The sequence below is a fragment of the Camponotus floridanus genome, unplaced genomic scaffold (genome assembly GCF_003227725.1).
Source record: "Camponotus floridanus strain SB8 unplaced genomic scaffold, Cflo_v7.5 scaffold170, whole genome shotgun sequence".
Classification (NCBI taxonomy): Eukaryota; Metazoa; Arthropoda; class Insecta; order Hymenoptera; family Formicidae; genus Camponotus; species Camponotus floridanus.
The window spans coordinates 206768-217783 of NW_020229293.1; the positions used below are offsets into that span (position 1 = coordinate 206768).

The 11016-nt window shown below is 28.0% G+C and overlaps 1 protein-coding gene across 4 annotated transcripts in view; it reads left to right on the plus strand.

Moving 5' to 3' along the window:
* The window catches only part of LOC105256908 (putative fatty acyl-CoA reductase CG5065), a 33515-nt gene extending 23987 nt beyond the window's left edge, over nt 1-9528 (plus strand). For all 4 annotated transcript variants that reach the window (XM_025407373.1, XM_025407374.1, XM_025407375.1 and 1 more), the window contains 7 exons: nt 3290-3569; nt 4534-4850; nt 5405-5652; nt 7654-7840; nt 7989-8174; nt 8425-8685; nt 8781-9528. In XM_025407373.1, the coding sequence (XP_025263158.1) occupies nt 3290-3569; nt 4534-4850; nt 5405-5652; nt 7654-7840; nt 7989-8174; nt 8425-8685; nt 8781-8859 (1558 nt within the window). In that variant the 3' untranslated portion in view covers nt 8860-9528. The remainder of the gene's footprint in view (nt 1-3289; nt 3570-4533; nt 4851-5404; nt 5653-7653; nt 7841-7988; nt 8175-8424; nt 8686-8780) is intronic.
* Nucleotides 9529-11016: the final 1488 nt, after the last annotated feature.

An 11016-nucleotide genomic window follows, 5' to 3' on the forward strand; every position in this document is an offset into this window, starting at 1 on the left:
GCGTATTTCCGGTCGGAATCAGAAGTTGAAAATATCACCATTTAATAAAGCGTACCCAATTTACTGTTCGCGATTTTTAATAAAAGCCATTTATTTTCATTTTAAAAGGGATGTACAGGTGGTCTGGGACACCCTATATATTCAAATATATATTCAAAATATTATATGTGTTTGACATTGTTTTTTTCTCGACTCATGTCGACTGTTATCGACTAATTGTTGATTGTTGACTGTGCTCGTCTTGCAAATACATTCGTAGCCCAGTCAAAAGATAGTTCAAAGCAATCGACAAAATATTGATGATATTGTGCCGACGAGAAAGTAAATTAAGTTAATAATAGATAATCAAAATGTGTGATCAATTAACTAAAAAACGTAAGCGAAATTTTTTAGAAGCTTGGCTTACTGATGGATATAAATTTTGGATACGCAAAGTACATCCGACGATAGTCTTTATTATTGTAGTATATGCAATAATAATTATTCATTTCAATTCAACACTATAAAAACATGCGGATCTAAAAATAATATTAAGGTAAATACGTTAACTGATAATAATAATAATATTGATTTGCCAATAAGAAAATTGCGTAAATCAAAATTTCAACAAAAATTGTTAGAAATTCAGCAATTTAAATGTTGGTTACGTGAAGTACCACAAGATGCAAACTTATTTTTTTGTTCGATTTGTGATATTTGTGTTTCTCATAAAATTAAATCAATAATAAAATAACAGTATCAACATCTACATAACTTAATATTAATATAACAATAATATTAATTCTAACATTAATTTAAGAACTACTTTTAGAACTTTCACTGAAAAATCTGAGAACAAATATTTAGACATATCTCTAAAAATAACTTACAAGATATTATAACATACTGGAAGAAACACTTTCCTCTTCTTTTGTGCAGCATTATAACTCGCAAAAACATTGTAACTTACTTATTATGCGAGATCGTGCAAGAGCATGTCACACGCTGGCAACCGGCACGAGTGTTCCGAAGTCAAAGAACAAAAGAATAAATCACGCATACGCAATAGAGTGTATACGCATATGCCAAATGTTGTTTTTCAGTAACATATTAATATAGTGTCGTCATGCCTATCATGAGAAAGAAATTAAGATATATTACAAAAAAAAATAGTCTAAAAATATGTATGAAATATGTATGAAATAAATCAGAGCTCGGCAACAATTGCACATTTCGGCAGATTTTCAACTGGCTCCGCCTAGCGCGTCCCCCCTTTCCTCGTCGTCTCGCGCAAAGCCAACGAGTCGGCAGTCAGGAGCGTATGGCAATAGCTTTCACATCACCCATGAGGTAGTATTGTTGACGCGTTTTTTTTTTAAGTGGTATCCCCAGTAGGCCTAATCCACTGATGACTAAAACGACCCTTTAACTAATTGCATAAGACGATAAAGTTTATCACGTCTTATGCGACTTGCTACATGCCGTATGCAAATAGATGTTCCTGATCTCGCTTATAAAAAATCCCGAAAGTCATAAATATTCATCATATCAATTATTATTTATAATTCCGTGCAATTAGTTAAAGGGTCGTTTTAGTCATCAGTGAATTAGGCCTATTGAGGATATCACTTAAAAAAACGCGTCAACAATAGTACCTCATAGGTAACGTGCAAAGCTATTGCCATATGCCTGCTCCTGAGCGCCGAGCGGCCGTAGGCTTTGCGCGAGACGGCGAGGTAAGGGGGGACGCGCTAGGCGAATCCAGCCGAAAATCGGCTGAAATGTGCAGTTCTTGCCGAGCTCTGAAATAAATAATACGACGTTTAATAACAACGCGAACGAACTTGTAACTGGATATTATATTTTTATTTATAATAAACATATTAATAACATATAAAAAACATTTTGACTAATGTTTCTAAAATATTTTATTAATATTTTAAGAGGGATGTTATTAAATAACATTTTTAAATATTTATAAAACATAAATTAAAATATTTTCTAAATGTTATTAATATGTTTATTAGAATATTTTAAAAATATTTATAAAACATTATATCATAATGTTTAGAAAATTTATATAAAATCAACATTTTAGAATGTTGATCAAATGTTTCTTACTGGGAATAAACCTTCTCAAAAGAGGAGGAGATAGAAGCTCTAACCGGTTTTCTTTATCAAGGATAACCGAAAGTAACCGAAATTAATCAAAAATAGTCAAACGTCGAGCGTACACGAATGAGAATTAATGCGCGAAAATAGTGTGGATACAAATTGTGCCGCCGCTGAACGCAGCGTGTATAACCTGGTAGTTTTCTCGTACTTGACCGCCACGAAAATCTTCTGTGATCAAAATTCTCCTAAAAACGAGGTATTAAAAACCGCGAGTCGTTAATTAAAAATCAATTAATAAAGAGTGCGAATCTGGACTAGTTACTAGTCAGCGCGACTATAACACTTAAAGTCTAATGGAACGAAGGAAGAGGCGACGAAAAGTGACTCGAAACTCCTGAGAAGGATTCCGAAATAAGATTTATTTAAAACTCAACTAAATTGTATACAAATCTAGTTAAATAGAATAATTATACCTCAAGGAGATTTAATTATGTCTCTATTAAGAATAAATTATTGTAACGTTGTCTATAAGTCAACGTAATCTATTGTCAACATTGTAATGCTTTCTATATGAAGTATATTATCCATGCATTTTATATGCATTTCAATAAGCAGTTAATTTATAAAAATAAATTTTATTTAATATCTATTTAAAATCTATTTTTAAAATCTATTTAATATCTATTTAAAATCTATTTTTATTCTAATTATGTTTATGTGCTATCAATTATATAACCTTTATTTTATTTATATCGATCAATGATTTATTTAAGTTTTTTTTCTTTTTTTAATTTAATTTGACATTCTTTTGTAAAGGATACACAAAGAATCGAAACATTTGTTCCATTATGTATTTTTTAACACGTTTATAAAATTTTAATTATTACATTTATTCCATCCTAGGCTCCAATACTTCTTCTTTGTTTTTTTTAATTATAATTTGCCACAAAAGTCTCATTAATCCAATTAAAATTACTTTCGGAAAAAAGATAAAAACATAAGCATGTTAAAGTTTTTCTTTATATTAATAAAAAAATAGAAAGAAAAATAATGTTACATTTAAAAAGAATAATGGAAAAAACTAAATTTATTTTTTTTCAACGTTTCTTCCTATTAAGAAAACAACTTTTTTACATCTTTATACATATATGACTTGATCGATTTATTTTCTAATGTTAATATATTTTTTTCACAGGTACTGCGTAAAATTTGAAACACATATCAAAATGGGAACAACGAATGCACAAACCAATTCGGGACACGCACACGATGAGACTCACTCGAGAGGAAGTTCAATCGACACATTCTTCGCTGAAACGGTGATCTTTGTAACGGGTGCCACTGGTTTCTTAGGGAAAGCCCTCCTGGAGAAGCTGCTGCGCTCGTGTCCTCGTGTGGCTACAATTTTCGTTTTAATCCGTCCAAAAAGAAGTCAGTCTATCGAAGAACGCTTCAGGAAACTACTGGAAAATCCTGTTTGTATAGATATATTATATCGCTTATTATATCGCTTATCATATCGCAAGATCATTCGAAAAGAAAATATCGAAGTGCTCCAGTTTCATTAAGCTGAATAAAAAACTAATAAAAATAGTAACAAAGGATACATCGAATTAAGAAAGTTGACAGAATTAGACTGTCGTTTAAATGTACATTATGAAAAAAAAAACACATAGATTGAAAATTTTTAAATTCTAAAAAAATTAAAGTCTCAGACAGTCTATTATTTTTGAAAGATGTCAAAATTAAGCTCTTTTGAAAAACAGAGATATATTCTCTCTTTCGAATAATCCTACGTTATCGAATTTACAGAAATCTTACATACAAAGTTTCATTTTACCTCCTTTCTTTAATTTTTTCATAAATTAATTTTGCTGTATTCGCAGGTTGATATTCCTTACAGACGTAATAGTATGCGCATATTAAAAATTAATGCTAATATTGATTTTGACTGTATAACATCGTCTATAAAGGGGATGGTTTAAATATTTTATCTGTAGCATGCTTATACTTGAAGGAAGTGTCAAATACGGTCATCAAAACGAAAGATCGCGATTATTACCATTCTCACGACTATTTCCCCTCATTATTATCTAATGAAGCTATGTCTGTTGATACGTATCGAGAAAAATCGATAAAAAAATCGCGCCACAAATATTTTTCAGTACATATAAAATAACAATACATATAAAGTAAGAAATATACCGAAAGTGAAAGTTGATAGAATTAGACTACCATTTAAATGTATATCATAGGGGAAAAAACACGCATAGAAAATTTTAAAATTCTAAAAAAATTAAACCCTCAGACAGTCTATCAGCAAATATTTTTTATTTTATAATTTTTATTTTTTATTATTTTTTATTGTTACAAACTGCAGATTTATAAGTTGAAAGATGCGCATTTTTTATGAAACAACGGTTCTCTCCTCTGTCGCAGGTTTTCGATAGAATACGATCGGAATTTCCTGGCGCCTTAAATAAGATCTTCCCCGTTAAGGGCGACGTGGGCATGCCGGAACTGGGACTTCAGCCCGAAGACAAGGATATGTTAATACAGCGAGTTAACATTGTTTTTCATAGTGCAGCCACCGTGCGTTTTAATGAGCCGTTGAAAGTAGCCGTTAATCTAAACACAAGAGGCACTGAACGTATGCTAGACTTGTGTAGGCACATGACGAACCTTATTAGCGTCATTCACGTTAGCACGGCCTACAGTAACGCCGATCGACGAGAAATTGAGGAATCGATATATACGTAAGCTTTCAATTATAGTTAAAAAAAAGTACAAATATTTCACAAATAAGAATTTTAATAAAACTATTTATTAACTATTATTAAATTATTTATTAAATTATTAAATTTATTAAGTTATTAAATTATTAAATTATTCTAAATTTATATTATTACATTATTAAATTTTTATTTTTATATTATTACATTATATTATTATTTTATTATTACATTATGTTATTATTATTATTATTTTTATTTTTATATTATTACATTATATTTTTATATTATTACATTATTAAATTTTACAAATAAGAATTTTAATAAAACTATTTATTAACTATTATTAAATTATTTATTAAATTATTAAATTATTATAACACAAACAGTATTTATTAGGTTATTCATTTTTATACATTTATATTGTATATTTTTCTATTTTATTTTTTTATACATGATACGAACCAGACTCTGCAAAATTAAATTCGTTTTTCGAGGCGCGATAATAAATATATATTTAATAAAGCATATACTATAGAAAAATATCCTTATAATGATACACATTGCCAATATTACAGCACGGAGATAAAGCCGTACACAGTAATCGATATGTGCGAAAATTTGGATGACGAAACGATAGGAATAATAGAGAAAAGATTAATCGGTAATCATCCAAATACTTATACGTTGACCAAAGGTTTAGCAGAGCAGATTGTGCTGTCCAAGGGAAGCGATTTACCAATCGCGATCGTACGACCGAGTATAGTTTGCGCAGCATATCAAGAACCATTTCCAGGATGGGTAGATAATGTTTGCGGTATTACAGGTACAATCTATATTGAAAAAGTGATTGAAAATTGATTGAAATTTTGACAGGAAACCTACTCGGGAAAAAAGTTCACACATATACGTAAAATCAAATATAAATAATAAATCATATAAAATATATCCATGTATGTTTTTTCTCTTGTATAATAAATTCTATTTATATATAAAAAAGAATCAGAAAAATAATTGAGAATAAATTAGAGAAGATTAATTTTAATATACAGGGTGTCCTAGATCATCCCTTTTAAAATGAAAATAAATGGCTTTTCTCAAAAATCGCGAACAATTTTTAAGTAAATCGGATACGCTATATCAAATGATGATATTTTGAACTTTTGATTCCAATCGGAAATACGCCATCCGGATTGAAAGTTGAATTTTTTTAGGGGAATACGGTACTTTCTGTTACAGATTCGAATTGTACATGAAAAAATAAGAAACTTTTGTATTAAACGTTTTTTTCTGAAAGTGCCTCTGTCAGTTTTAAAATTGACCTTGAAAATAACTGTGATGAAATAATAAAGATCAATTTTAGGATTGACAGAGGCACTTTCAGAAAAACGTTTGATACAAAAGTTTCTTATTTCTTCACGTATAATTCGAATTTGTAATAAGAAGTACTATGTTTCCTCAAAAAAATTCAACTTCCGATCCGGATGGTATATTTCCGATCGGAATCAAAAGTTGAAAATATCACCATTTGATAGACTTTGATAGACCCGATTTACTTAAAAATTGTTCGCAATGGCGGAAAGTCACTTATTTTCATTTTAAAAGGAGTGTACGAATGGTCTGAAACACTCTGTATATTTATGTTTGATTATATGTAAGAATAATTTTTTCTCGTTTCTTTAGTTGGATATTTTACTATATTTATATATAATTTATTTTATATAATATTATAAAATATTATATTTATAAGCCTGAATTGCTCATTTTATTTTATATAATTTTTAACCCTATTGCTTTATATAAAAAGTTATTAAAGATATGAAAAAGAATAAGCACGATATATATAATTAATCGCTCTTATAACATGTTCGTGACGTTAGCTTGAAGAATTTTATTAAAAACGAATTATATATAATTATATATTATATAATGAAGAATAAAAATATTAAAAGTTTAAATTGTATAAAATGAACCGAACATTTCTAATAAATTAATTTTCTTCTATTAATTATATAGACGTGTATACAGAAAAAAACAAGTGTCAAATCAAAACTTATATACTTAAACTAACGTGTTTATTGTTTCGTATATACGCAACAATCTATAATCTTCTTAGAAGAATTTAATAATTTTAAATTTTAACAATATTATAGTTTTATTTTAATATTGTAATTGTCACCTCAAGAATATATAATTATTTAATTTCACTTTAAGAAAATTATAATCTTCGATTTAAAAATGTTATTATCCAGCATTGTTTCTTTTCCATTCAAGAAAATTAAATCTTAAATCATAAGAATATAAAAATAATAGATATAATAACAATTAAAAGGCTCGTGTATTGCAATACAAAAATAAACAGATTAACATTAAATGGCCGCGCGCGACAATACGAGCAAATTAATAAGATAGAAATAAAAATAAATAAAACAATTAATTATAAGTTCGTTTAATTAAAAGATCGCAAACGTTTCGACTTAACTTAGTCTTCTTCTGTATGATATTTAAACATCTTTTAATTAAACGAACTTATAATTAATTGTTTTATTTATTTTTATTTCTATCTTATTAATTTGCTCGTATTGTCGCACGGCGCGGTCCTTTAATGTTAATTTGTTTATTTTTGCATAAGAATATATTTTTCTTGATTGAACTATATAAAATGGCTTCATTCAAGTAAGCAATTATTCAAGCAATTATATTTTTCTTTAATTAACGCAATATAATCTCATTTCAAGATTTCCATATTAAAACTAAATTATATTTTCAAAACAAGAATGTCCTTTTTTTCTGTGTACACATATACTATATTCTATTATTTGATTAGGTATAATGACAGAGATAGGTAGAGGTACCATTAGGAGCATCATATGCAACGCAAATTTAGTAGTAGACGTTGTACCTGTCGATTTTGTTGTCGATACATTAATATGCGCGTCTTGGTATAACGCTACGCAACGTTCCGATACGATAAAGATTTATAATTGTACCAGCAGCTCATTGCATCCAATCACGTGCGTATATGAAAAACTGGTATATAGTATAATATAGGTATAGTATAATATAGTATAATATAACGTAATGAAGCAATAAATAAAAGTATGATATTTATATGATATTTAAGGACATAGTGAGAGACACTAAAAATGTGTGATTTTGCAGATGGCGTGAATTCGGACATCTTACGAGGAAGCACGCTATAGAATCTCCATCGAAATACGTCATGTGGTATCCAGACTTTACGTTTAGAACAAACAAATTCATTCACACTATCATGGTAGCTATGTTGCACTTCTTACCTGCATTTATCGTAGATCTTATATTAAGGGTCCAAGGTTGTAAACCTATGTAAGTGCTTTCTTTCTCTTGTTCTACCCAATTATATTTATAATAATAAATTCTAAATTATAATAAATTATAATAAATTCTAATAATAAATTTATTATAATAAAAATTATAATAAATTCTAAATTATAATAATAAATTCTAATATAATAATAAATTCTAAATGATATTTATAATAATAAATTATAATAATAAATTAATTTTGAGTGACGATTTTTTTCTCTTTTCTCTTACTGTTTTCTTTTTTTTTCAGAATGATGAAAATCACCAAACGTTTCGAGCGCGCCGCTAAAACTGGAGAGTTCTTCGCGATGAACGAATGGAAATTCTGTGCTGATAACATGACGAAGTTAGTGAAATTTGTAAGAGCGTCGGGTGATTGTGACGATTTCAACGTAGATATCAAAAGTTTAGATTGGGATACGTACTTACATCAATACATGTTAGGAATTAGAAAATATATTTTGAAAGACAATCCAGATACGTTAAATAATGCCCGAAATCGTTTATCGAAGTAAGTCTTCCAATTTCATATTCTTATTTACATTTTCGCGCTTGCAAGGTAAACGTTGCGCAGGAAAAAATAAATCGATTATTAATGTATTGCAGATTGTATTGGATGCATAAATTAACCAAAGTATTCAGTATATTCATGTTATTAGGAATGATCAAGTGTGCCGGTCGGTGATGTCATCGAGAAATTATACGAAAGCTTTTGGATCACAATTCTAGGAACACTGTAAAAATATTATGGAAAATATTTTAGGAAAGAGGAACATATAACTTTGTAGTACTAAACTGTTATCAAGTAACTAATTTACTAATTTACTAATTAATCAGATATTAATGGGAAGGAGAGGAGGAAAAAAAGGAAAGGTAGTTCAAAAAATATAATTTTGAAAAGCGTAAATGTAGAACGATTGTAAATACTATAGAATCTTTGTTTAAAACATTTTCTCACATATCTCTCACATATTTTGTACGATAATTATTAAGTTAGCTTCTTAAAGATCCTACAATTGACACGTACAAAGAATGTTATGTCTCTTATTTTGTGTTATTCTATCAAGACATATACATATACAGAGAATTCAAAGATCAAAGATGAAAATTTGCAAACATTTCCTTGTATTATATACAGGGTGTCCCATTTTATTTTTGTCAGTCAAATATCTCGATTTTACTTAGAGTTAGAAAAAAATGTTTCAGACAAAAGTTGTATGGCTTGAAGGGGGCAAAAGATGATGTCATTGATTTGACCACAAAAAATCGTTTGAAGATTACGTGAACGTCACTTTCAATTTTTTAAATGGAACCTACTCTGTCATTACATATTTTTATAGCTTATCTCGAAAGCTTTCCAAAACACTATAATTAAGTTAATTTTCATTGAGTACTTTTTGAGTTATGAGACTTGAAATCATTTCTTAATTTTACATAAACTGTAAAATATCTTGTAAAATATTCATTTTTCGATTATCATACTTTAATACTTTTAAGTACAAAATAATGAAAAGAATCAATTAGTCTAAAGAAAAAACATAGTTGTTATTAAAAAGAAATATGTAAGTATTAATTGCAAATTACATATTTTTTCTTGAAAACAATTACATATTTTTTCTTGAAAACATTGTTTTTTCTTTACATCTATTGATTCCTCTTATTATTTTGTACATAAAAGTATTAAGATAAAATAATCGAAAAATGAATATTTTAGAAGATATATTATGATTTATGTAAAATTAAGAAATTATTTCAAACCTCATAACTTGAAAAGTATTCAATGAAGAAATACTTTATTATAGTGTTTTGAAAGCCTCTCGAGATAAGCTATAAGAATAAGTAATAAAAAATAGGGGGTTCCATTTAAAAAATTGAGGGCAACTTTCACAACTTTTGTTTATAACATTTTTTTCTAACTTTAAGTAATATCGAGATATTTGACTGACAAAAATAAAATGGGGCACCCTGTATATGTCGATTTATTTTCAATAATTGTCATATTATCGCAACATCGTAAAAAAATAATATGCGTATTATATTGAACCATATATACAGATACAAAATGATTGATTGATGTGTCAAAAAAAATCAAAACTTAATTTCTATACTAATCCCTGTATATTTTGTCTTAATGAAACTATTATGATTGTGGTTGAATTCTTTCTTGCTTTGAGCTTTGTAATATAAAATATAAAGGTTTGAAATTATATCGAGCGCTCTCAGACCATTTATATTAGGCGTACATTATTTCACATATGGTATATGTAAATTAAACTTTTACATAGTACAATATATGAATAACCGGAATTTTTTAATATACAATATTACATTCGCAAAGACTGACTTTAATTATATATTTTAAAAATATAAACACATACACGTACAGAGACATACATAGGGGACCTATACTGCATTGCCTTAATAATAATTACACAGGCCTGCGAAGATCAGTTACAAATAGCAGAGTAGGTGAATATGATAGATTTTTTGACGCTGATAACGAATTTGTACGCAGCACTTCAAATTTTCGAGTAATTTATAGTTAAATTTTTCAACTATTTAATCACAAATTATTCAAAAATCTGACGTGCCGAAGAAATTCTGCGGCCAGATTTGTTTTCTAATCAAATTCATCTACTCTGCTTTTTCGCAACTAACCAAACCTAAATAAAATTTCGCAGGCCTGTGTTATCAATATTAAAATGAAATTATTTTTGCTATAATTCAAACACTTCTATAATCATATAATTAAACAATTATAATTGAATCAACCAATTTTATCACACATTACGCTTGCAGGAACAAATAAATTTATTGAAAAGCATTTTTAAGGCAAAATGTC